Below are 25,195 nucleotides of genomic sequence, written 5' to 3'. Positions count from 1 at the left end.
CTAGGACAGTGAACCAGCTATGAAACAAATATTTCTAAAGATCAGATAAGATGGAGGAGATGCATCAGTGCTGAATTGTTCTGTATACCATAAGTTCTTGCGCTTTGCTGTAGAGGTATTCCAGGCATGGGATTTCCTTTATGCCACAGGCTAATAGATCACACTGTGTTATTTTCCAGGTTGTTTTATATCTTGTAGAGACATGTGCTTTTGCAAAGTGGATATAATACACTGAGTGTGATAGTATTATACATAATCTGCATGACTTGCACAAGCATAGGTAAACAATAAGAAATTCAGAACAACAGAGAATCATATCCCCTTCCCTGTCCTGAAGTACTGTACTATATATTTTCTCTTTGCTTTCCATACAGCCACCCTTTCTTCTTCCTAAAGCTACACCGTCTTTTGCATTAAGAGCTGCCTCTCAAGTTCTGCCAAAGTCTATACTTCTGTTAATTTCCAAAGTAGCGTTTGATTTTAAAATATTTTTCTTGTGAGCATGCAAAGAAATAACCTTATGTTTAAAGGCATTATTTGTGACTCTCACTGCTGCTCCTCTTTGTTTTGTTCCTCTGCAGGAGGATATTGCCAATTTTGAGTCTCAGGAAAAGAAGCAGAGAGACCCCTGGCTATCTGAGCCTGCAGAAAGTGCCAACACAGTGAAGAGTGTTCTCACTGTACAGGAATATTTTGCCAAGCGCATGGCAAAATTGAAAGGATCCCAAAATGAAACCGAAACCAAGTTAGACAATTCTTGTCCAACAGCAGACGAAGCCTTAGAGCCTTCGGAGGAACTGAAAACCAAAGCCAAAAAGAAAAAGAAGAAACAGAAGAGGAATGAGGCAGAGAATACAGAACATTACGAGCAACCAAAAGTGAAACAATGTAAGATAGGTAGCTTGGATGGAAATGAACCGGATGCTCCATACAAAGAATGTCACCCAGGAAAAAAGAAAAGAAAAGTTAAAGATCAACATGAAAAGGAAAGCCATAGTTGTTACGAAAATGTGGGCGGTGGAGAAATTTATACGGGAATATCTGATGGGGAAGAATGCAACGTAAAAGACTCTGAGGCAAAGCAAAAGAAGCGCCATAAGAAACACAAAAAGCAAAAGGAAGAGACGGATGAGTGTATTGAGGAAACGCAGAGAAAGAAAAAGAAACACTGCAAGTAGATTTAACCATTTAGCAGTCAAGCTGTGACTTTGAGATGACTTGAGCTTTATCATGTTGGACGAGAAGCCGATGTAAATGCACCAGCCAGACGTCAGGTTGTAACTCAGACTTCAGCATGCTGCTCGGTGTCGAGCCTAAACCACAGATTGTGTTTAAATATAGCTCTTTCAAGGAGGTGGGAACACAGTGACAGGCCAACGTGAGTGTCGGAGCCATGTTATAAAGATCTGCACGCACAGGGCCAAGATTTTTGCATGTCTGCAGAGCAACCTTGGTAAAAGCAGTTAAGCTTTGTCTCTTTGAGTATGGCCAACTGTTCACCCTTACTGACTTTGCAAGAGCTATGTTTGAATGCAGCAGACCTTGTGCTGCCTTAAGCCCGGATTCACTCTGGTGTGACTCCATTCATGTAACATGACCGTAAGCAAAATCACGCCTGTTTTTAGCTGCTGTGTATAAGGCCCTTGTAGGCTATAATTGTGAGAGCCAGTAAATTGCTATCCACTCCACCACACTGACTGCATTTTTCTCAATCCAGGGAGAAAAGAAAAAGAAAGTCATCCTACCGGTGCCTTTATTCTTAAAGCCACCTCTGTTTTCACTTGTGATAGCCCAACTCTGCTTGTAGAAACAGGAGAGGTTTTGCAAAGTTGTATGTAATTTTTTCATTGATTTCCTTTTGTGTGTGTGTGTATATATATATATATATATATATATAAAATAAACGTTGTTTCTTCCCAAAATACTTAGTTTAATGAAAGGATTATGCCCGAGTGTGAGTACTAAAGAGTGAAACAAAACAACTCCCTTTCTACCCTAGCCAGCAGTTAACTATTGTTAAGCTAGTGTAACTTTGCAACAGAGCTGTTGGAACTGTGCCTTTATTAGCCATATCTAAATCTTTGGTTCCCAGGCAACATTCATGGTACCTTCACTGATGGATCTGACCTTCAAAACATTGCCTTGGATGGAGAAAGCTTTTCTATGAAATTCGGAGGCCAACTAGATTTTAAAAGCATAGCTGGTCAGATGTATTAATATTGCCATTTGCACACTGAAACCTCGTAATTTAAGTTTATAACCAAATTAGAGCCTGTTTCTAACAGCAGACCTGCAAATAAGTAATGCTGGAACTCAGCAGTCGCAAAAGCAGTTTTATGTAAGGGTTTAAAGAGTCAGGATGCATTTCAGGATTTTCATCTCACCCAACTACGAGTTGCCAGAAGAGAGGAGTGCGCCGGAAGTGAAGTCGTGCAATGGGAAGAAGCAGTCGCCAGCCTTGAGGCTGGTTATCGTGGCATAATCCAGAGTAGCTGAGCAGAATTTAAGTCCATTAGCTGTTCGTTGCTGACTTTGAGCCTGGCTGTGTTTCATTGATGTAAATCTAAAACATCCGGTTGTCCTGTTTTACTGAATAAAATGGGTACATTTTTTATTTGTGTTGCCTCAGTTGCTTAACATGGCTTGAAAAACACCATCAAGATGCAGATGCAACATGAGCAAATTTCTTTAAGCTGTCTTTATTGTCCACTGAGAGAAACACAGTCGACAATACACGGTCCACATGGCTTTGGGTTTTTTAGGTGCAGCTTAACTGGACTTCTCACTTTTTAAAGACATCTTGGTTTGAAATGCACCTTTCTTGCCCCCAGGGCATGCTCCTTTATTGCAGCAAAATTACTGTGGTTTTACACTATTGTAAGGGAGCACAAGATGCCTTTCAGTGTGTTGCACACTGGCTGGCTGGTGTGTTTAAACTCTTGTAGCATTTGCTTTTCAGTGCTAAACAAATATTAGCCATCACGATGGTGCTATGGCTGGGCTTATTCCCTGGCTTCCTTAAACAATATATCACTTAACACGGTGAGGCTGCTATAGAGTTCTGAATAAACTCCGTGCTTGAGGTGAAAAAAATCTTCTTGGTGGAGGAAGGCAGCAGAATAATTTTTCATGTTTCATGGACGCATCCTAAATTTTGTAGGTCTCCTTCAAAGCGACCCTTGCAGTTTCTTGGTCACCACAAATTAAGATCTTTTGCTTATCAGTAAGAGCCAAAAAGCGAACTGTTTCCAATATCTTTTTTTAACTCCTAGGCAGCTAAACTTTACAGTCTTTATGGGATTTAAAGTTAAAAAGGTGCTAGTAGAGGAAAAGGGTTTCCTCTCCAAATAAAACTGGGCTTGCTTGTGTTTGTTCTCTGTATTAAGCTTCTGTGAGTTTCTAAGGGCTAATTCTTATGGAAAGTGTTTGGCCAAATTCCAGTGTTAGTCATAGAAAGTATAAAAACAGGAATAAATCTTTAAATTTATGGAGTTACTACAATCAAGCACACTACACCTAAGATTTAAATCTGATTCAGATTTAAATTTCAGCTACAAACAGAGAATTCTCTGTTTGTGCAGAAGAAGTGTGAATTTCACTTTAACCTAGGAAACGCGTGATTTTATTTATTTTAATGTGCCTATAATGCCTAACGCGAACAGAAAACTTATACAGAACATGGGTTATGGGGATTAAAAAGTATAATGGACTAAAATTTGGGAAAAGTGATTTTCTTAGCTGCGCTTCTCTTTGTATGTTAGTCATCAACACATTTTGCAGTACTTGACAATAAGTTCTTCTTAGCAGATACTGTGTAGTGAAATGGATGAGTGAATCAACAAGAACATATTTCAAAGCAATAAATGATGTTGTGCTTATAGTGGGATGTCAGTCCAGTTTTAACCAAACTCTGGTTTGGCCAGAAGGTCTTTTTTAGAAAGCATAAGAGAAAGAATTGTGTCATTACCCAAATGGCGAAATTAGCAGAATGTAAGCACAAAGAAATGATTTGGTTTTATTTCTGTGAAAATAGGACTTTTAAACAGCAGGATCTTCTGTTATATATTTGCACATTGTGCCCATACGTTGAAGCACAAAGTTAACGTACCTCCAAGTGAAATTACCTAGAAACGAAGCAAAACGATAGTCACCAGTCTGCCTTTGCTTCCAAATTGAGAGTGATGCACAAGCAGCATACAGATACTAACATGTTTTAGCAATCCCAAATCATCAGTGACGTAGAAGAGAATTTGCTTTTACGCATTTGGGGCCTTATGCAGATGACGGTCGCCCGTGAGTTACTTCCATTTGTCGCAGGTGTAGTGTTGTTCTTTGCTCTGAGCCTTGAAATTAACTGTGGGTGCAAAGGCTGCTATATGCCAAGCTGCGTGATTTGCAATTGCCGTTGTGTCAGTGGCAATATATAAGCTAACTTTTGTGCTTGTAATTACCTGCAAGCACAAAACTGTGTCCTGGAAAGCAGAGGCCATGTAAAAGTAGTCTGCTGCCAGCATCGGACCAATTTCTGTATGAGCTTTATAGGCTTTTAAATGCTTATTTGGATTTTACTGGTGTCTTACTCTTCAGTGCCTTCCTTGAGCCGAGGACGGGAGATTGCAGTGGTGGGAGCTGGGCGAGAACCCGAATCACAGGAATGGGCACTGAACGCCGTTCCCTGGATTTCTTTCCAAGACTTAACTAGCTCTCTTGCTTCACACTGGTCATGGTTTATTTCAAAGCATAGCTGGGTGACACTATCTCATACACGTTTCAAGCCACCCCCTTTAGATTTGTGCTCAGAACCTCAGAGCCTTTCTTCTGTGGGTATTTCAGTCCATAAGATACTATCCGAAATGCAGCTACTTTTGTGAAATTTGTCAAGTGTACTTGGGGATCCATCCAGTTCAGTGTCTTTTTCAATTAACACAGTTTCCCTTTAAGCAAGAAGATAGTTCTGGTGCTGGCTGCTTTCAAATAATAAGCTCACAGCAAAGAAAATTAACTGAATGCACCAATGTAATTAACCAATTTTCTCTTGTTTAAACACACAAGATTGAAGTTCCCAAAGCATCCACCTTCAAAAGGCCCAATTTACGTCACGAAACTTCCAAACCTGCCAGCACTAAGAGGAGGAAGGAAGCCGTGAGAAGAGAGGAAAACCAGACAAAGTCAATTGGAAACCCTGCATAGCATCACGCCTATCTTAAGAAAAGATCTTATAATAGCGCGTCCTCAAACAGCGGGCGGATTGCTAGCATCTAAAGCAGTCTTTTGCTTAACTCCTCCCAAGTCCTGGGCGCTCTGAGGTTCGTTACGGTAAGGGCTGTAGATCTCGTCTGCACAGGGTTGGTGGCCGAGGAGCCCCAAGGAAGGATCAGCGCTCACCAAGTGTCCGGACAATAACCAAGATTGTCGTCTCCGTAGCAGAGACTTCTGAAACTTTCAGTGATGTGGGACTGGTGAACGTGGTACAAAACATTTGGGGTGGCAGAAGCGGGAAGATTGTCCCAATTCCATATTGCAACTCAATTTTTCATCAAGTCAGAAGTTAAAAATTCTGCTTCTGAGTCACTCAAGTTTTTTTTTTTATTTTTGATCTTAAGCCCCCTTTTTTTTCTTCTGAATTTTAAAGCAAAAAAAAGGGAAAATCTGCCAGTCCCCTTTAACCAAATAAAATCTGTGTCATTTGGGAGCTGTTAAAAACAAAACTGCACTTCAAAAAAAAAAAGAGAGTAATAAAAGCGATATCCAGCATCATGACTGCGTGTGCGCTGAAGAGTTTAGCGTGATCTTTTTTCGTCTTCGCTTCTCGCCGCAGGGTGCGTAAGGGGAAAGCTCGGATTTCTTCTGCTAGCAAATAAAGGTGATCGCAGTAGCGGTTGGCGGGGAAGGCGTGGGGGACCCGAGGAGGTGGGAGGCGGGCAGGGTTGGCTGGGAGCTGCACGGCGCGGAGACGGCGCTTCTGCGGTTAGCCCCCAGCTGCCTCTTGCAAAAAAACGGCCCCTGGGAGACGAGGGCTTCATCAATAATTAAGGAGCATGAGAATATTGAGCTAATTTAGGATTTGCTCTTTCTCAACGCATTGTAATGTCTTGAAGTGTGTGTGTGTCGGGGAGCGAGGGGGGACCATGAAAATAAACTCGCCGTTTGCAAGCTGCATAAAATGCCATATGTCAGGATCCAGCCCAAAAGTCAAGCAGGGGATAGTTTTAAAGAGCGAGGATGGACTTGCCCGTGCAGAGGGAAAGCGGCGGAAAGGGGAGCTGGATTCTCTGCGTGACCCCATGGGAGTTACGGCCCCTGGTCCCCATCCGTGGAAGGGGGAGAACAAAGCTTTCTTCCACCCTTTGTCTGCTCGGTCTATTGTAGCGTGTAGCTTTAGCAGTAATTTCCCCGCTCTCAAAGCCCTGTGAGAGCTCTGCTTCTTCCTGTGCCCCAGATACAGGTAAGCGTTACGCCACGAAAGGTAAGCATAAAAAGTAAAGATGAGTTTTCCAGACTGCCGCTAATTACCCTGATACGCTCGCAATTCGAAGGTGGCATTTTCACATGGCCCCAGCTGCCTTTATGTAATGCAGAGCTTGCTCCAGGACAGGTTTAACCAGCATTTTAAGTAGGGTGCAGAATGAAACCCATCTTACTAATGCAATCAGAATGCCAGGTGCTAAAGGGGGGGGGGGGGGAACAAGAGTTTATTATTGTTTGCATTAGAGCACTCCAGATGCGGTGTGGGGGCCTCTAGGAAGGTGCTGCCTCTGCAAGTGGGAGACGATCCAAAGTGAGTAATCTTTTGTATTATTTGCTTTGTCCGGGAACCATCTAGTAGTCCCAGCGCGCATCTCAGCATGCTTGAAACGCACTTGAGTTCACCCCTGCAATACCCAGAGGAGACCAGGCGATGTGACCCCCACGATGCAAAGGGAATTGTAAGGATCGGGAAAACCGGGTGAGTTTTTGGCTCCGAAAGGCTCACGGCATCTGCGGCAGAGCCGGGAACTCAGCGCGGGTCTCCTGCATCCCGGCTCGGCGCTTTAGCATCCCACCCTGCAAAAATGCACCTTGGAAACGCGATGCGGGCTGGAATCGTTGCCATATGTCATGTAACACGGCTCGACTGGAATCAATTTTTTTTTCCCCCTAGGGTTGACATATTATGCTACCCCCAGCAATTTTCCGGCCTCCGGGGCCTCAGGTAGAAAGGTGATATTTTTAAAATAGTAATTACACGCAGGCCTTGTGCATCCTGACAGTCTGAAAACGACACTGAGCAGGGTAATCCCAAATACAACAGAAAAGCTTGCAACTCAGGAAAGTCTGTGTTTTGGCATGCTTCAACACCTACTAAAGAGAAATTGGGGGGGGGGGGAAAAAAAAAGGATGTTATGGATTTTCTCCCCTTGGCTTTCCAAGAGGACGGAAAGTTCGGCCTGAAGGCCACTTAGCCCTGTCACCAAGGCCGCGGCAATGGCCCTTTCTGGAATTAAACTAAAGCCCCAGTTCTGCTACCATAAACCGGGCTCTTCCGGGCATCCGGATCTGCAGGTTTCCGTGCAAAACCTGACTGTGGCCAGGCAAAATAAAAAGGGAGGAGGAAAGAGGGACGAAATCCTTGCCGACAAGCTCTGCAGCAACTCCCTTTTGCAAAAGGCACCCGGGAGACCCGTTTGGGAGCAGGACGGAGGGTCGGGCATCCTCCGCCGCCGCCGCTGCCCTGTCCTGGTGCGCCGAGGCACGAGACGGGGACCCGCTTTTCCAAATCTGGGGGCACCGTGGCCCGTCCCCAAAAACGTGCCCCGCAGCACTGCACCCCAAGCCACGCATCGGCGGCGGTCGCTATGTGCCGGGCTGCATGTACGTGTGTGCAAAGGGTTTATAAATCTGTCCCGAGCTCAGGAAATCTCCCGCGCCTTTGAGATTTAAGAGAAGTTGCCTTCCTGTTGTATTCCCAGATAACAGGGCTCTGATGGAGCTCACTTGTAAATAGCTTAATAGATTTAATCAGTTCCTTTGGAAAATGTTGTTGTTTCCGCCCGGTTTTAATTCGGTCCCGGAGAAAAGCTCAGAAAGGGGCAGCTGGCGTTCCCGGCCGCGCCGCGGCGAGCTTTGCGTCCCCCGTCGGGCTCCGACCTCCCCCTGCCCCGAACCGCTGCAAGCACCCGAAAAAAACCCCGAACGGCGGCGTCTTGCAGCGGTTCGGCTCCCGTGCAAAGGACTGGGAGAGACCAGGAAACCGAGGCGGATCTTGACCCCGCATAGCTTGCATTTACATACCGCGCTCTCCATCACTTGTAATCTGACAAGAGTCAATAGGAACACCCAGACACGTGTGCGGTCGCTGCCTAACTTGCCCCAACACCCCGCGCTGGGGGTTTTGGGGTTTTTTTTTTTTCCCCCCCGGCCACGGCTCGCACCGTCCCGAGGAAACGCCTTCCCGCGCTGGGCCCTGTCCCACCACCGGCTTTCTGGCAGCCCGGATGGGAAATCCGCGATCGCTCGGAGCCGCTCTGTCAGCCCATGTCAGCGGGTCAGAAGCATAAAGGACTCAAGCGACTTAAATATACATATCGCCGGGCGGGTTGCAGGGCTAGACGGGGTGAGGAGGGAGATTGCCGGTGGGTTCCTGGTCCCTGTCACTCCCTGGAGGTCCTTCATCCCACCCCTGGCCGCGGGGGTGTTTCTTGGGGGCGATTTTCCTGCCCACGGCCCTCTCAGCACCAACCAGGGGGGTTAGCGCTGGTTCCCTGGAAATAACCTGGCCCAACGATGGCATTTTCATCCTGTCCGGCCTTTGCAGAACGGGAGGAGGTCTCCACAAAATGCAACCGAGGTCGCAGCAAGGAGAGGGCTGCAACGCGCCGGGCTGGCCCTCTACCTCCCAGCGCCCTGCAGCTGGGCAGCGGGAGCAACTGGGGATGTCACAGCCCCTCTGGGACCCCCCCAGTCCCTGCCCCTGCTCCGTGCATCCCTTGCAAAACTCGCTCAGGAGCCCAACCAGGCTGAACAACCACCTGCCAGCAGGTCCTCCCGCTTCCAGCATCGGCCCCCATACGAGGGGACCTGGGGATGTGGGGCGGCTGGGTGAAAACCCACGTGTGGGCAAAGCAGGGGGGAAAGGGGTGCCTGCCCCTGCGCCCCGATTTCCCCTGGCACGCCGGGCGCTCGCTCAAGGCTGGGGAGGGGGCTCCAGCCCGAGCACCCTTCTTTGGGGGCTATTTCCCCTTTTTCTTTAGACCCGGGGCTGAAAGCGCTCGGCCTCGCCAAAAAAAAAAAAAAAGAAAGAAAAGAAAAAAAAGAAAAAAAAAGAAAAAAAAAGAAAAAAGGGAAAAAGGGGGAAAAGGGGGGGAAAAAAGAAAAAAAAGGGAAAAAAAGGGGGAAAAAAGGAAAAAAAGAAAAAAATAAGGAATCTCGGCGCTCTCGCTCCATCTTCTCTCTGCCTTGAAGTTTCGGGCCTTTGGGGAGCAAGGGGGGCGAGGAGGCGGCCCCGAGCAGGCCGGGCTGTGCGGGGCGGGGGGAGCCGGGCGTCCCCGCTCCCCCTCGGGCTGCGCTCAGCGGGCCAAAAAAAAAAAAAAAAAAGGGGGGGGGAAAGCAAGGTGCTGGGTGAGGGGGACGGCTCTAGGGGTGCTGCTCCCCCCCCCCCCCCCCGCCTCCCGGCTCGCCGGCGGTGCGGGGCGGGGAGAAGTTTTCTCTCCCCCGCGCCATCCTGGCCGGAGCTCGGGAGTTTGCAAACAAGGAGGAGCAGCAAGTACCTTCGGTGTCATTGGAGGAGGGGTTTTTCTTTTTTTTTCTTTTTTTTTTTTTTTTCCTCCCAAGGAGCTCATAAATACAGCGGGGCCGGGCGGGAGGTTGCGATTGTGCCGGTAACAAACCCCCCCCCCCCCCGCCCCCGCCCCCGTCCCCGTCCCCGAGGGTAGCGCAGCGGGCAGAGCCGGGCCGGGCCGGGCCGGGCCATGGCCGCGCTGCTGGGCACCTACCCCTGGCCGGAGCGGCTGGAGGGGACGGCCGAGGGGCTGCCTCCGGGGCCGCCCCCCCGGGCCCCAGCGGGGGAGAAAGGTGCCGAGAGCCGCATCCGTCGGCCCATGAACGCTTTCATGGTGTGGGCGAAGGACGAGAGGAAGCGTTTGGCCGTGCAAAACCCCGACCTGCACAACGCGGAGCTCAGCAAGATGCTCGGTGAGGAGCGGCGCGGGGTATTTGGGGAGGGCGTCGGGGCGGGGGGGTCCCTGCAGCCCTGGCTCCTGCACCCACGCAGCCACCCCACGGGGTGCGAGCCGGGTCAGGGACGCATGCACCCACTCGGCCAGCCCGCAGAGTGCAAAGCTCACTTGGCTCCGTGCACCCATCCGGCCACCCCACAGGGTGCAGCCACTATCCGGGTCCGGTACCCCAGCGGTGGGCACTCATGCACCCACTCGGCCACCGCTCGGGGTGCAAAGCCTGCCCGGGTCCGACACTCCGGGGGTACAGGTACCCGTGCACCCACCCAGACACCCCTCAGGCTGTCACCCCAGCCGGTCTGCAAGCCCTGGGTGCTGTGCACCCCTTGCATGCACCCTGCCAGCCCTTGGGCTGCAAACACTGCAAATCCTGGGGGGCATACACCCATGCACCCCCCCCCAGCACCCAATGGGCTGCCAACGCTGCCGGTGTCCGGCACCCGACGGCAGACACCGTGCACCCATCTGGCCTCCTCAGGGCTGCCAGTATGTGGGAGCCCCAGGAAACAGCGCAAGCAGGGACCCCACCAAATTTTCTTGGCCTCTCTTTACTGACCCGCTTTTCCCCCAAACTCACCAGCCCACCCCAATATCGCATAGCCAGGCAGCGGGAGTTTCTGCTGTTTCTTTTCAGGGGTCACAATCCATTTTTAATACAGACCGGTTCCCCAGCCCTCCTCCACTCCTTCCCACTTCTCTCCCTTCCCAATTTCTTCTATGAGACTGAGAGGGAAAACAGAAATAACCAACCCAAACAGTCCGAGAGAGAGCTGCCTGGATTGCAACACAGCTTTACTGTCTGCTCTCTTGCCCAAAGTTTGTGGTTCCCTGGACAGTTTTTGCGGTGTTTTCCTTGGTGGTTTGGGTTTTCCAAGCAGCATCTCAGCTTATTAATGTCATTTTTGCAGCCTCTTTGGTAGACGGGAAGGCATCAAACGCATTGCGCTGTATCCACATATCTCCCTCTGCGCTGTATCCACATATCTCCCTCTTCTCCCACCCTGGGAAACAGCTTGGGACACCCTCGCTGTGGGATACAGACACCTCCAGCACCTCTTGTCCGTGCGACTGTTGCGTGTCTTGGAGGCATTTTGTGTATTCGTTTTTTGGAGCGGAGAGTGGCATGAACGGCGAGGTCGCAGCAGTGGGTCTTTACGCGCGTCCCCACAGGGGACCGGCGCTGTTGGGTGGCAGGGCTGGGACGTGACCGGGATGGGCACGTCCCAAGCCCTGCTCCACCACGATGTCCTCACCCGTCCCCTCTCTTTGCACCGGCTTGCTGCTGGGCTCCCCATCCTAGAGAGACATCGCAAGATCGCTCCCCCTGCGCATGTCCCCCGCATCGGGGGCATTGCTTTGCTCCAGTACCCCACAGCACCGTGGTGGCAGGGCTCAGCCCTGCTCAGGGACGTTCCCAACCCATTTTGAAGATTTAGGATGGGGGGAGGGGTAGGTGGACCTACCGTGGCATGAAGACCTGGCCTTCACGCTTCAATCCCCTGCTGCTTTGCCATCCCGGCGCCGTCTTGTTCTCCTGCCGGGTTTGCACGCTCCGTGTCCTCCACGCACGGTGAACGGGAGGCCCTGTCCCAGCTATGGGAGATCTCCTAGGCTTTCAGTTGGGTGTCCCAGGAGGCAGCCCCCTTCCTCCTGCTGCCGCAGGCACTCAGGGGAGTTTCCTTCTCTGTTACAGGCAAATCCTGGAAGGCGCTGAGCCTCGCGCAGAAGCGGCCTTACGTGGAGGAGGCTGAACGGTTACGGGTGAAACACATGCAAGATTACCCCAACTACAAATACCGGCCGCGGCGGAAGAAACAGGTCAAGCGGATCTGCAAGCGGGTGGACCCGGGTTTTTTGCTGGGCACCCTGGCGCGGGACCAGAACGCTGTGCCGGAGAAGCGGCCCTGCGGCAGGGCGGCAGGCGAGAAAGAGGGGCCGGGTGAGTACCCTCCTCGCCCAGGGCTGCCACCTGCCCGGGGCTACCGGGAGGCCCCAGCCGGTGGCAGCGGCAGCAGCAATACCAGCGTGGACACCTACCCCTACGGGCTGCCCACCCCACCAGAGATGTCTCCTTTGGACGCCATAGACCCTGAGCAGAGCTTCTTCTCCTCGCCCTGCCCCGAGGACCATCACCGCTCCCACCTCTCCGGAGCCACCTTCTCCCCGGAGTATGCGGCCACCTCTCTCCCATGCAACCCCCACGCTCTTGGTGCCTGCATGATCCCTCCAGCCTCCAGCTGCCCTCCCCTTCCTCCTCCTCCTCCTCCCAGCTACTACACGCCTGCTTTCCACCCCGTCCACCCCCAAAACCTCCATGCCCACCTGGGCCAGCTCTCGCCGCCACCCGAGCACCACAGCTTCGACAGCCTGGACCAGCTGAGCCAAGCCGAGCTCCTGGGGGAGATGGACCGCAACGAGTTCGACCAGTATCTCAACACCCCCGGGCATGCCGACCATGGCGGCGCACTGCTCAATGGACACGCACCGGCAGCCTCGGTGGCCGGCAGCTCCCACACCTCCGAGACCAGCCTCATCTCTGTCCTGGCGGACGCCACGGCCACCTATTACAATAACTACAGCGTCTCCTAGGCCAGCGGGAAGACCCGACAGTATTACGAGGGACATCCCCGGGGGAGGTCGCCTGCCCGTCCGCGGGGCGACTGCGTCCACACCAGAAGGGCTGCGGAGTCTCCTTGGTGGCCTGGGCAATGGATTTTGGCTGTCGGCTGGTATCAAGCGTTGGGTCCCCCGCTCCGAAACGGGGACGCGATTCCCTGCTGCCCAAAAGCCCCCCGGCCGAGTCCCTTTTCCAAACCAGAGATGCTCCCGCCACGGACGGGAAGGTCGGGCCGCATTTCGGGGCTCTGCTCCGGTGCCGGGAGGGTCGCAGCATCCCGCGGGTACCTGCCCTGAAATCTTGACGCGGGCAAAACCCCGTGAAAGCGGAAAGGGTAGCGATGGAGGGGGGGGAGAAAAGTGAAGGTTGGGTGGCGCAACCCGCCGGGAAGCTGTGTCTGCAGCCGGGGGATCAGGGCGAGAAGGAGGGACCCGGCCGCTGCCGGCTTCCCGTCGACTTTGCTGCAAAAAAACGAGCGGGAACCTGTCGCTCGCCCGTGCGGATTCGGGCTGTCGGTCGGGCTCGGGGACGAGCGAGTCTCGCCCGGCGTGTAAAAAGGCACCGCCACGAATTTAAATCTGTGTCTGGGCCTCCCCCACCCTCCTTCCCAGGCTGGGAGAATTTATTTGGATGAGCACTTTGGAAAAGAGGTGATAATGTAGCAGACACAATTTTTTTTTTCTCAAACATCATTTGAAGGCAAACACTTACTGTTTAGAGACGTAGGGCCCAATGTCTCCTCTAATTTCAGCGTATTATTGCTTGTAATAAAGCTGTACATTGATTTATACGTTCTATTATTTTTTCCCTCAGATTTTGTATTGCTAGAGTTCTCTTTCTTTTCATAAAGATGAAGCTTTATTTTAAATCAGTTATATGACATGATTAATCTTAGTGTTTACTGTATGGCACTTGGTAATGATTAGTTAGTAGCGTGGCTATGATTTTTTCTGGTTTCAGTCCTGAACATGTATTAATAATAATTGCAAATAATACTTAAAAAAAAAAAAACACAACTTCACAGGTTTTAAGCTAATACATTCCATCTTTTTTGTGTGTGTGACTCTGTGCATTTTGAATGAGTGTAGATATGAGTTTGCATAAAATATTTAATTTAAATAAATATGTTTTTATACAATGATTGTTTTATGATTTGAAATGCTGTAGCTGTTGACAAAGTTTTCAAAGGAGAAACATTTCTTGTGTGAATGCTATTTTTGTTGTTGTTCGTATTTTCAGCCAAACTTTTCTACTTCCTTTTTTTTTTTTTTAATAAAAAAGATCTGTGGTTATCTTTACAAATTGTGGACTGCTTTCTAACGAGCTGGCTTGAGGCATGAGCTGAGCATACCTTTACTTTTCACAGTGTGTCTGACGGGTGGCAAATCATTTTAATGGGCTGGATCCTGCTTTCGTCATCTCATCACGGGGCCTTTTAATGCTGGATGCTACGTAGATGTGTGCTGTGAGGTTAACATGGAGTTTGCCTTTGGTGTGTCCACGGACACAAGCGATGTTGCTTATTTTGCGGAAAGAGTACCAATCTCTAGAACATGATTTTTTTTTTTTAAACTCATATTTAGGACTATTTTCCACAGTACGTGCTCATGTACCCTTTAAGACCGCTTTGTGGTACAAGGGCCACATGAAGGGTCCTTGCCGCAAATGCAAATCAAGGCTGTGAGTCTTGCAAAACAGGAAATTTGGGGAGCTGGGAGGCCGCCGGTCCAGAGAGTGGGTGGAGGCTAGGTGGTGCCTTCAGGCGTAGCTAGTGAAGAGCCGCGTGGACAGAGCCAGCTTCCTAAACACTGGGAGAAAAGCTCAGTCCTTCTTGTAGACCAAGATCACAGCCTGATCTTACTAGAAGGTAGATTAAGCTTTGTCCCTGTAGTCCTTGAGATTGAGCTGTTGACCCATATGCAACTGCAAAGGCTGTTTCCTCCCAGCCAACCTGCTTGGCCCAGAAAAAGCCAAGGAGTGAGCTTTCTAAGGCACCTTGTGATGAGTGTCCATGTGCGTCGGCTGGAAGGGGTTTCTGGAGGTCACCCAACCCAACCCTACCTCCCACCCAAAGGTCTGGGTTACCTCCACAGAAAATAAATCACTCATTTCTGATTCAGGGAGCCCCTGGTCACAAAACGCGGGAGGCTGAGTGAGTACTGGAGGAGGCGTCGATCTAGGTGCCAGTCTGGTGCTTATCCTCTTCCCTTGTGTGACCCTGGAGACAGCCCTCCTGGCATTCCCACCACTTCCTTCTCTGACTGCCCATCGGTCAGACACCCAAACCCACACTTAACCATGCATGGCCGGGGTTCCTCTGTAGGTCCTGCTGCTAAGTGGGTGCTTTTGCGTTTCCCAGGCTGTAACAGCCGTAGCACCTGCATGGTGTCAGACTAGCACCACCGCCCGGGGCTGGGGCTGGGTGCACGATGCTTGGCTCCGCTGCAGAGGTGGACTCATTTTATGTCTCAGCACAGGGCTGCCCGGTGACGTTAAGCACCTTGCACAGGAGAGGGACTGGAGAAATCCTGCTGTTCCTGACTCCTGCTCCGGCCATGAGCCCTGACGGTGCCTCAGAGCTGAGGGATGTTTGCAGCACCCGAGCTGCTGCAGGAGGGTCCACTGGGAATTGTAAAAGCTGTTTTGGAGCCACGGGGATGGGAAGGGGGGCTACATGCATCCAAACCCAAAGCAGCAGGGCACCAATGGCTGGTCCCAGCCTGTTGCTAGACAATCCTACCCATCACGGTGGCAGTGGCAGGGCAGAACATGTGAGCGCTCCTCAGCAACTCCAGCGCGAAGGTCACTCAGGTGGCAGGACCATGGGGATTGCAGCACCCCAAATCTGTGGTGTGGAGGTTCCCATGAAGAGCTGAGCCTGGCCGTGGGACAGCTATACCAAAGTCCACGCACAACTGGCACCCACGGGATGTGCCGCGTGTGCAGGGAAGACGGATAGGTTTGATTCTGGTTTCCTGGGGAAAAGGATTTTTATGTGCATCCCACCCCCAGAGCATCCCGCCGGCGTCAGAAAGCCCCGGAGCCACATTGCGTGCCAGGCGCTGGCTCAACCCCCTCCTTGCAACGCAGGCGACTGCTGCAAGGGGGATCTGTCCCCACTTGTCCGGACCGGAGCCACTCGAGGCAAGGCGAGAGCATGTCACCCCGTGCTCGGCACGGCAGCAAGGGCTGCAGGCCCCAACCGGGAGCTGGGGCCCCGCAGGGCATTTGGAGCTGAAGCCAAGACGAGGTGCGGCTCCCTGGGAGCCAGGACTCGCCAGCCGGATCCGGCAACACACCCAGCGCCAGGAGCAGCCGGCTCCCGCCTCCCGGCGGCTGGCGGGACACCGGGAGCCGAGCCGAGAATCAGCAGAGGAGCCAGGCGCTCCTTCTCCAGCATGCTGGAGTGCAACAGCGTGGATTTCTCCCCTGCTTGGCCCAAGTCAAAATAAGCTTTTTATATTTTATATATATGTTTTATATATATATATATATATATATATATATATATACATATACATATATATATATATACACACATATGTACACAGACACACACACACACACACACACACATATACGTACATACATATGCACTTTTTTTTTAAAATCCAGTGCTTTAGGAACAGGCAGAGACAGTAGCAGGGCGAGCAGGATGGTAGGTAGCTGCACTTTGCCTGGACCACCAGACCCCAGCTTAGCAGCGAGCTGGGAAGAGAAACACTGCTGTCAAAAAATAGCAAGTGGTCAGCAGAGGTGGGAAGGAGCCTGTTTTGCTTGGAAATCAGGTGTCCTCCATCGGAGAACCGGTCGCTGTGGTGGTGTATCGGCACAGGGACATTTCTAGTTGCAGTGGGGCTCATCCTGTGTTGGTCCTGCCAGTACTTTCCCCTTACGGCCCCAAAGCCACGAGCCCAAGGTGGTATCTGCACAGGCTGGAGAGCCCTGTGGTTTGTGGGTTGCGGTCTCCAGGACTGGCTGGGAATCAATCTGAAAATCACAGCAGACCAAACCAGGGCTGCAAGATGGGCTGAAATGACCTTGAGCTGCGGTCAAGCTCTCACCAGATTCGGCCAAGGCTGGATTTCTCCAGGCCAAGAGGTGGCCAGGGCACAAGCCCTCTGTTCCCCAGCGTCTGGCCGGTCGTGGCCCCGCGGGGCTGGCGCAGAGCCCAGGTCACGGCACTGACCGTCATGAGCCGAGATGAGGTCACCTTCCCGGATAGCGCTGCAGTCCAGACCAGCCGGGTGCTGCCGTGTGTTGTCATGCTTTGACCCTCCTGGGACGGGCAATTTCCTTCAAATTCAAGGAGCAGGTGGTGTCTCTTCTCCATGAGCGTAGAGCCCTGCGAGAGGCAAAGCCAAAATTTTGTTCTAATCCCTGATGGGGAAAGTTTGTCCCTGGGGGACCCTTCACCCCAACCTCTGGCCCCATATTGCCCTGGCAGCAAGATGGCAGGAGGGGGAAAAAAATCCTGGAAGGGGATAGTTTAACGTGGGGTTTGCCTGTTGCAGAGAGCATCATCCAGTGTAGCAAGAGCAAGGACCGTGCACTTGGGCTGGCGCTTGGGGCCAGCTCATTTGCTGACGACAGGATGGGCTCTGGGGACACAGTGGGAGCAGAGCAATGGGAAGGGAGACAGCATCCCTGTCGCTCACCAGGACAGAGGGAGGGGGTTCAGGCTGGTGGGGAGGCAGTGGGAGAGCCTACTTAGTATAGAGGTTGGGACATGAACTGTTTTTGTGCAGCCCCTCGCATGATGGGTCTTCATCCCTTGGGAGAGCTTAAGATACTGCTACTAGTTTGACTCAAAGTAGGAGGCAAATACACGGGAAGAGAAATTAGGGCAGGGAAGGGGGTGAAGAGATTTGACTGAGATCACCCAGCAAATCAGCGGCAGAGCCCAGAGGAACCCCCAAATGCCCCTAACTCCCCCAAAACTCCCTTTTGCCCCCAACAATGCCTTTCTGCTCATGCATGTGCACCTTCTCCCTCAATCTCTCCTTGCTCCCTCCTGCTCCCCTACCCCACTGCACCCCGCGGGGAGCCACGTCTGCTCCCGCTGGCAAGCGCTTTCCTCGGCGCTCAGAGGGCAGGATCAGGCCCTCCCTCCCGTCCCTCCAGAGGAGGGAATGAGACAAGCTGCTGAGTGGTTTCCTGCTCCGCACTGCCAATGGGAGCTGCTTCTGGTGTCGGGAGCAGGGGAGGATGTATCCGGAGCTGAGTGTTTCCTGGCAGATAAGGCCAGCCCCTCCTGCCGGATGTTATGAGTCCAGGTCCTACCTCCACGTTTCAAGCAAAGGGGCTGAGGAAAGGCCTGGCTGTTTATGTCAAGGAAAAATAACTTCTCCCTCCGTACAATCCTATGGCTCCCCCAGGGCTACATGCAGGAGAATAAACATGGGGAATGGGAAAACAGGGGCAAAGGCACGGGGTGCTTGCAGGAGAAGGTCTCAGCCCCAGGGCAGGAGGACTCTGGGCAGACTGGGGTGCCTCTCCTTCCCCTCCGGAGACAGGGTGGGAAGGTGTCAGGGTAAAGGCAGAGGGAGCTGGTGAGACGAGCCCACGGCTGGATATTGCAGGCTCAGTTCCGTGTTCTCAGGTTCGACATCAATCCAGAATCTCTCTGTTGTCAGCCCACTTGGCCAAACCTGGAGGGTCATCTACTCCTGCCCCACTGGCACCCACCTGGATGAAAGTCATCTTCCAGTAAGGAGTTGCTCAGCTCTCCCAGCGTGTGGGTTTGGGACGGAGGGCCTCTTTGAGGTGGGAGCTGAGGAAACCAGCAACAATTGCCCTGTCTCCAGGCCTGGGCTTGCCTCCATGTCCATCTCTGCTCTACAGGGAGTTGGAGACATTGAAAGATGAAAGGAGGTGGAAGAGCTGCATCTGGCAGGCTGGTGGGGCCCAGCCAGCCAGGGAGGATGGAGAGGGTGTGCAGTGGGTATAGAGGGAATGGGACAAATGGGGATCTTCTCCCAGGGACTAATTTTCATCATTTTGCAATAAATTAGTAAAATCCAGTGCTGGCTAGACTCTTTTAGATAATCTTTTAGATCTCCATTTTCTGGATGGAGGTTGGGAGCACCTGCATCCCTCCTAGGTCTGTCCACAGAGCCCAAGCGAAAATCTCCCCACTGACTGGAGGCTGGCATATGATCAGGGACTTCTCTGGAGGACAACCTCAGAGACTTGTGAGGTCCCCCACACTCCCCTTTATGTGCCCATCATGGACCAGAGGTCCTGGAGGACTCATCACCCTCAGTCTAGCCCCTTAGGGTGGAGTCCGTGGGCCTAAGCTAACACCTTGCAGCATGGACGGACATTATGTTGTTAGGTGCATGCTTAGGTCCACCTTTCTCCTCATGAGGTGAAAACTAGCCTTGGTTGATGGCAGGATAAGAGGCTGCTGGAAAAAAAAGAAGTAAACGTTCTGCTATCTGCATGATGTAGGCAACAGTTTTCCTCCTCTGCATGAGAGGAGGACATGGAGAGACCTGTAGCTATGCTCACACTAGTCAAGGAACCAGGAAAGAGAAAATCCCAAGCCCTGAACTGCAGCTGTCTACACTGTGCAATTATCACAGACCCAACACAGAAGTGCCCAGGCCAATGAGTTCTGTCTCATTCCTGTGGCAGTGTTTGCAGGCACACCCCAGGGAAGGTTTGGATGTGGCCACCTTGTTTGGGAGGGGAGTTTAGTTGCGTTGACCAGCTCAGGTGGCCTCAGGGCCAGTGAGCCCAGCCAGTAGCAGAGAGGGACCCTCTAAATCTGCAAACACACTTTTTGCTAGTATTGAGCATTTGCTGTACCAGTGGGCGGCTGCTTATCATACAACGCTCTTCTTTGGTGAAAAGTTTGCAGGTTCTTCCACTTTCAACAAATTTGAGCACTGCAGTGAACTCCAGGGTATTACCAACCTTCTTTCTGTGCTTATCATGAGGGCCATCACGGGCTAACTTGAGGACCACAGAGCAGGACCCACGCTCTGTCTTCACAAGCCATGGACCCTGAGCTGCGTTGAATCTCCAAGGTCTCGTATTCAAGGTGTTGTCGGAGCCGGGATGAGACTGCATTACAGAAACAGTGCCCAAGGTAACGATTCTCCAGGGCAGAGGGAGAAATCCTGGCCTGTCAGGGTGGCTGAGAGTTTTGTTTTTAGCATCAGAGGAGAAAAAAATCTGATAAAAGAGAAGATTTGAGAATCTCCAGACCAGGGTGGGTTGCAACAGTGGAGCCCCTCAGGGGCCCCCCCATTCCTATTGACTTCCATTTCAATGCAAGAGGGATAGCTGGGGGTCATGTTTCTCACCCTGTAGGACAGAGAGAGAAGCCAAACAGACCCTGAAAAGAAAGAAGGGGAGAGGGAGAGAGCCCTTCCCCTCCTCCCCCTCAGGAGCTTCGCAATCCAGGGTGCACCAGCCCCCCTGTGGGGTGGGAAGAGGGACCTGGCTGGTATGAAGGGCACCAGAGGAGCCATGATGTTGCTACATGCAAGGAGAGTTTGGGGTTAAGAAGGACCACACTAGAGACCTGACCTGTGCCCTTCCACCAGCTCTCCCACTTCCATCGCGCTCTCTTCCACCAGCACCCCGAAAGTCTCCCCCATCTCCCCAGCCGTCCAGGACACTTCAAGGCTTCCTAGGCACAAGATGTTGTTCTTTCCCTTTGATTTCTAGGAGCTCCTGCATCTGCTGCGATGCTTGGCCCCCAGAGCTTCACAATGAACAAAACATCAGAAGCGCAGGCTGGTGGCGCAGGAAGGAAAGGTGCTCACGTGACAGGCTGAGTCACACTCCCAGTTGCTCCTTGCCCTGGCATCCCAGGGAGCACGGTGACTGCTGGCTGACGTCAGGCACCAAGGGGACAGCAGGTCCCAGCTCCGCTCCTGCCTAGCTGGGCAGGGCGGGGGAGTCAGCTTCCCCAGCCAGACAGTTTGGGGACTGCTCCTGACTTTGGGGACTGCTCCTTTCTTAGTGTGGCTTTATTCTAACACCAAATCATTCCCCTACTCTATCTCTTTACTTCAAAAAAACAAAATGTTGCTACCGTTTTTCTGTGGCTGAAGTAAAAAATGGCTGGATTGGCTTCCCTAAGAAGTGAAGGAATCACATGAAGAGTCTCCATCCATGCTGCCCATGTGGGCATCAGCCAAAATCCGGGGAGACCACTGAAGAACTTTGTTTAAAACAAACTCTTCAATACCGCTGAGATTGGACTAGCTATTTAATTCTCTGTTGTCAGTGGCAGACTTGTTTTCTTGGGCATCACATGATACCACAAAGGTAATCACAGCTCAGCCCCCTCCTGAGTAGAAAAAACCCAAGATCTAGTTTGTTTTTGAACCCAAGAGCACCATGGGCTCTGGTCCAGAGGGGAGGGTATTCCCAGCTCTACCTCTCTCATTTGCAGGAGATAGGTATGATACATATACAAAGGCCATATTCAAGGCCACTGCAGCCCATGATGTTGTTTCTGATGGTGTAAGTAATGCACATCTAAAAATGAGTATAAGAATGGGGCAAAGGAGTGATCCACCCCAGAAACTCTCCCACTTCAGACAGTTTTCAGCTCAGGACTTTGTGATGCAGGTGTGAGATCTCTGCACTGAATCACGTTTGGTGGGATTTTCCTCTGCACGTTTCCTTGGCTGTGGGTTCAAAATTTTAGTATCCGTCAGATCCCCTCTCTATAGGAAGAACCACCTCCTTCTGTTGGCTTTGATCCTCCCAGCTGCCAGGTTCCCTTGGTGCCTTACTTCTCATGTTACATTATTCCCTGTTTACCTTCTCCACGCCACTCATGATTTTGTAACCATAAATCATATTTCATCTCCTTAGCCACCTCTTTTCCAGCCTGAAGAGCTCCAGTCTTCCTCTCTCGGTGCTAGTTTAACTTGGGAGCACTGAGGCTTGATTTGTTCATTGTTCACTCCAGGAACAGTTGTCAAGCATTGGGGGAAGGTACTGCAAAGGCAGACTTACATATTATCAAGTTTCAACAGCTTTAAACTATCGTTATGTAGGGGCACACTGGGTAGAAGAGACACTGAGGGACACTGGATGGGAGACAAGAAATTGGGGTGCCAGGGACAGGAGCAGGACTAGCTGGTGAAAGAGGCTGAGGAAAGCAGCCAAGGAAGGAGGGGGTGGATGTGAACCAATGATCTGGCAATGAAGACCAGAGCTGGGACACTGTGTGAAGGAACAGAGCATGATCTAAAGGAGACACATTGGATGAGGAGGACGGTAGAGGGAAAAAGGACTGGAATAGTGGAAAGGACCTTCCGGAGTGGAGACTGGCCTGGGAAAGGGAAGGGAGTGAGACGAGGGATCTACTGGACAACGCTGGGATGGCAGTCTTTACAGTATGGCCCAGGACTGTTAATAGAAAAAAAACAGGGTGGAGATAGATCACACAGGATGGAGAAGGGATCGGGCTGCCGATGAAAGGCCAAGCCACAGGAATGGGGCAGACTAAATGCAGCTTGGGGAAAGCAGGATCCCCTGTCTCTCTTTCTGCAGCTGTCAGCACAAACTGATGAAGGCCTTGGCAGAGTGCACGTCCCACATATCCCCTTCAAAGCTGGTCCGGGGAAAATGACAGCCTCCTACTGCTGCCTAGGTGGCATGACCATGCCTGAGGCCCTGATGGCTCACACAGACGCATCTGTGCTGGTAAATAACCAGCCCAGGGCCTGTTCTCCCGGCCTGAGCCCAGCTGGTCCATCCAGCCTTAGCGTTAAACTCTCTCAGCCTCCAAAAGAGGATGATAGCACCCAGAGTGCCCACTGGGAATGACTCTTGGCCTGAGCTAGCCTTGAACTTTACCTGGACATTGCTTGGGTCAGTGCTACATGGCCTGGGTAAAAATCACTCCAGGGAGTGTGCTAAAAATAAACGGAGAGCGATCACAGAGGAGCATGTGCGGAGGAGATCCTGGCCTGTCCGTTTACGAGTATAGATGCAGATCGGGGCTGCTGGACAATGCCGCCGGATGGGATTTGGGTGGACTTGTCTGTTAGGTTCTTTATAACCTTAGAAACCCTTCCCACTTCCCTCACCCCATGCACACTATAGCTGAAGAAGTGTATTACAGTTGCAAAGTCGAGTGCTCCAGGATTAGGAAATGCCAGACTTGAGCATGTTTGTGTAACCGCCCCGCTCCTTCCAGGTGCCAGGAGAGCTGGGATTACATGAGATCCCGTGATGTGATCATGCAGCAAAAGGCATTCATTACATGATCACATTGCAGGATCATGTGTGAATTCCCTCCCCCCTCCCACAGGACCATTGCTCCTTTCAGCTCGCAGACAGATTGGGATGCAGCCACTCTATGTTTAACATGTAATTGTGTTTTCCAGGTCCCTCCCCAATGACTGCAGAGATTTAGGTAAGTCTCATAAGTGTTTTAAGGTGAGATTTACTCCCTAGACATGCCCAGCTCTCTCTCCTGAGAGATCCCAGAGTAACAAGGCTCCCAACTTAAACACCACAGCAGAGTTGTCATTTAAATGGCTGAACCTAGACCACAGCCACCAAGTGATGAGCATCTGCTGGACTTTTTCTCTCTGTTCCTGACACCCAGCTTTCAGGCTTTTTTTTTTTGCTTACTCTTTGTGCCCTGCTGCAAAAGCAGAGGATTTGGGTAGGGGTGTCTCCTTGATGTTTGTCCCACCAATACATTGGTGTTTCACAAACTTAGTCATTTCCTTGGACACCAGTGAAGAAAGGTGTTGGTTTTATTCCCTGTTTCACAGAGAAGACAGGGAGACATGGAGGAACTGCCAGTGAGTTTAGGATGCTGGATGCCTACCGACCCATCTTCTGCCCAGCAACCCAAGTCACAAGCTGAGCATCCAGAAATAAAAGACCTGCTGCCAGTGACTCCAGGAAAATGGTCCCCTACCAACCCTCACGGAGAGTCTGAATGGCAGAGGTAAAGAGAGAACTGGTTCTTCAGGGCAGCCTGTGCCCATCTGAACGCTGAGAAAGGACATCCACACTCTCCCAGGATCCCTGCCTCATTCATCTTACACTTTCTTGTGTCTTCCACCGACAAGGCAGTGGTCCTAGAGACAATGTCCTGCTTCATTACAGGTATCTGGGCCACCCAGTGGAGTGATCCTGGTTTGGACACTGGACAGGGTGAGAGGTAGTAAAAGGCTGCATCAGGAAGCACTGCCACCAGGAAAAGAAATGTAGTTTGAAGAGGACACTTTTTGTTCTATGTTCATCCAGCACCCTGCACAGCAAAATCCTGACTATGTTGGAGCCATGCCTCCTTAGCAGTGGAGAAGTTGGATTGTCACCCACTGCTGGGGAGAGAAGCAGGAATGGACAGGTCTTTGAAAGAACAATGGAGGGCATAAAACAGCTATACCACATCAGTGCATTGAAGTCTCAGTTTTGTAAGACCACGGGTGAATGGCGTTATATAAATGCCAAGAAATACTACTGTTGACTCGGTGGCCTCAAGATTTCCAATAATATAGTACATTATATCTTGGCATGTGCAGGCGTAGTTTTCTGTTCTGCCCTAGCCTGGCTGGCTGAATTAGATTTCAGGAGTTCATGCTATGCTTGAAGTTAAGCAACCATTCCTGGGACATGCCCCCAGCACTGCTCCAGCTCATTTTTACAGAGTAAAAAGACAAGAGGAGGGGAAAGGATCTTGTCTGGGTACTGTGGAGGGCCGACCTACAATAATGTGTCCAGCAGGTCCCGGTGGGTCTGCAGAGCACTAGGGTATTTCATTACAGTTTGATGACCCCAAGACATGCCAACAATACCATGTCCCTGAGGTCTCCTGAGAGTCAGGAGAAGTCAGAGCTGAACTACTTCGGACTTTGCAATGGCCAGGAGCTTCAGTGTGACCTCGGTATCCTGGCTGGAGTATGCCCAGCGCTTCTGGATGGAGTGAGGAATAGCAAGTCCTTTGTGAGCCTTTCACACTCGGGCATCGAATTAAACACAGCTATCCTCCTAGGAGCAATCCTCAGTGGGAACTGCTGTTGTTCATTGCCTTGGTGATGAATGCTAGAAGCGAGGCCCAGAGTTGGAAAATATCTCTTCCCTCAGCAAGATGCCACTGCCCAGTTCCCCTGCTGTGTCTGCTCATTGCAATGCTGATGTGAGTGAGAGCAGAGCGGTACTGTGTTTCCAAACTGGGATGTCTAGGGCTGCCTTGGGTTGACACTCTAAGATGTTGAAGAGGGCTTGTCCTATTCTGTTACTAGCTTGGGGCCAGTCTGGCTGTTGCCTGGGAAAGTTTTGAGGAAATCAAACAGTAGCTGCTGGAGCTGAATTCACAATAACTTTCCCCCATCCCTTTCAGTCTCCGCCAAGGAGAGGTTTATCTGCC

The 25,195-nt window shown here is 51.3% G+C and overlaps 2 protein-coding genes across 2 annotated transcripts in view; both read left to right on the top strand.

Annotated features, from left to right (window-relative positions):
* Positions 1–2,614, top strand: part of PINX1 (PIN2 (TERF1) interacting telomerase inhibitor 1) — a 65,518-nt gene extending 62,904 nt beyond the window's left edge. Inside the window, exon 7 of the mRNA XM_068936890.1 lies at positions 582–2,614. Coding sequence (XP_068792991.1) covers positions 582–1,178 — 597 coding nt within the window. The 3' untranslated portion in view covers positions 1,179–2,614. The remainder of the gene's footprint in view (positions 1–581) is intronic.
* Positions 2,615–9,845: 7,231 nt separating this feature from the next.
* Positions 9,846–14,128, top strand: SOX7 (SRY-box transcription factor 7). Its single transcript, XM_068936889.1, has 2 exons — positions 9,846–10,170; positions 11,908–14,128. Exons 1-2 carry the CDS (start codon positions 9,948–9,950, stop codon positions 12,801–12,803), a joined length of 1,119 nt encoding a protein of 372 aa, XP_068792990.1. The 5' UTR covers positions 9,846–9,947; the 3' UTR covers positions 12,804–14,128.
* Positions 14,129–25,195: the final 11,067 nt, after the last annotated feature.

The sequence above is a fragment of the Struthio camelus genome, chromosome 3 (assembly GCF_040807025.1).
Source record: "Struthio camelus isolate bStrCam1 chromosome 3, bStrCam1.hap1, whole genome shotgun sequence".
Taxonomy (NCBI): domain Eukaryota; kingdom Metazoa; phylum Chordata; class Aves; order Struthioniformes; family Struthionidae; genus Struthio; species Struthio camelus.
This window is presented reverse-complemented; position numbering and strand designations above follow the sequence as displayed.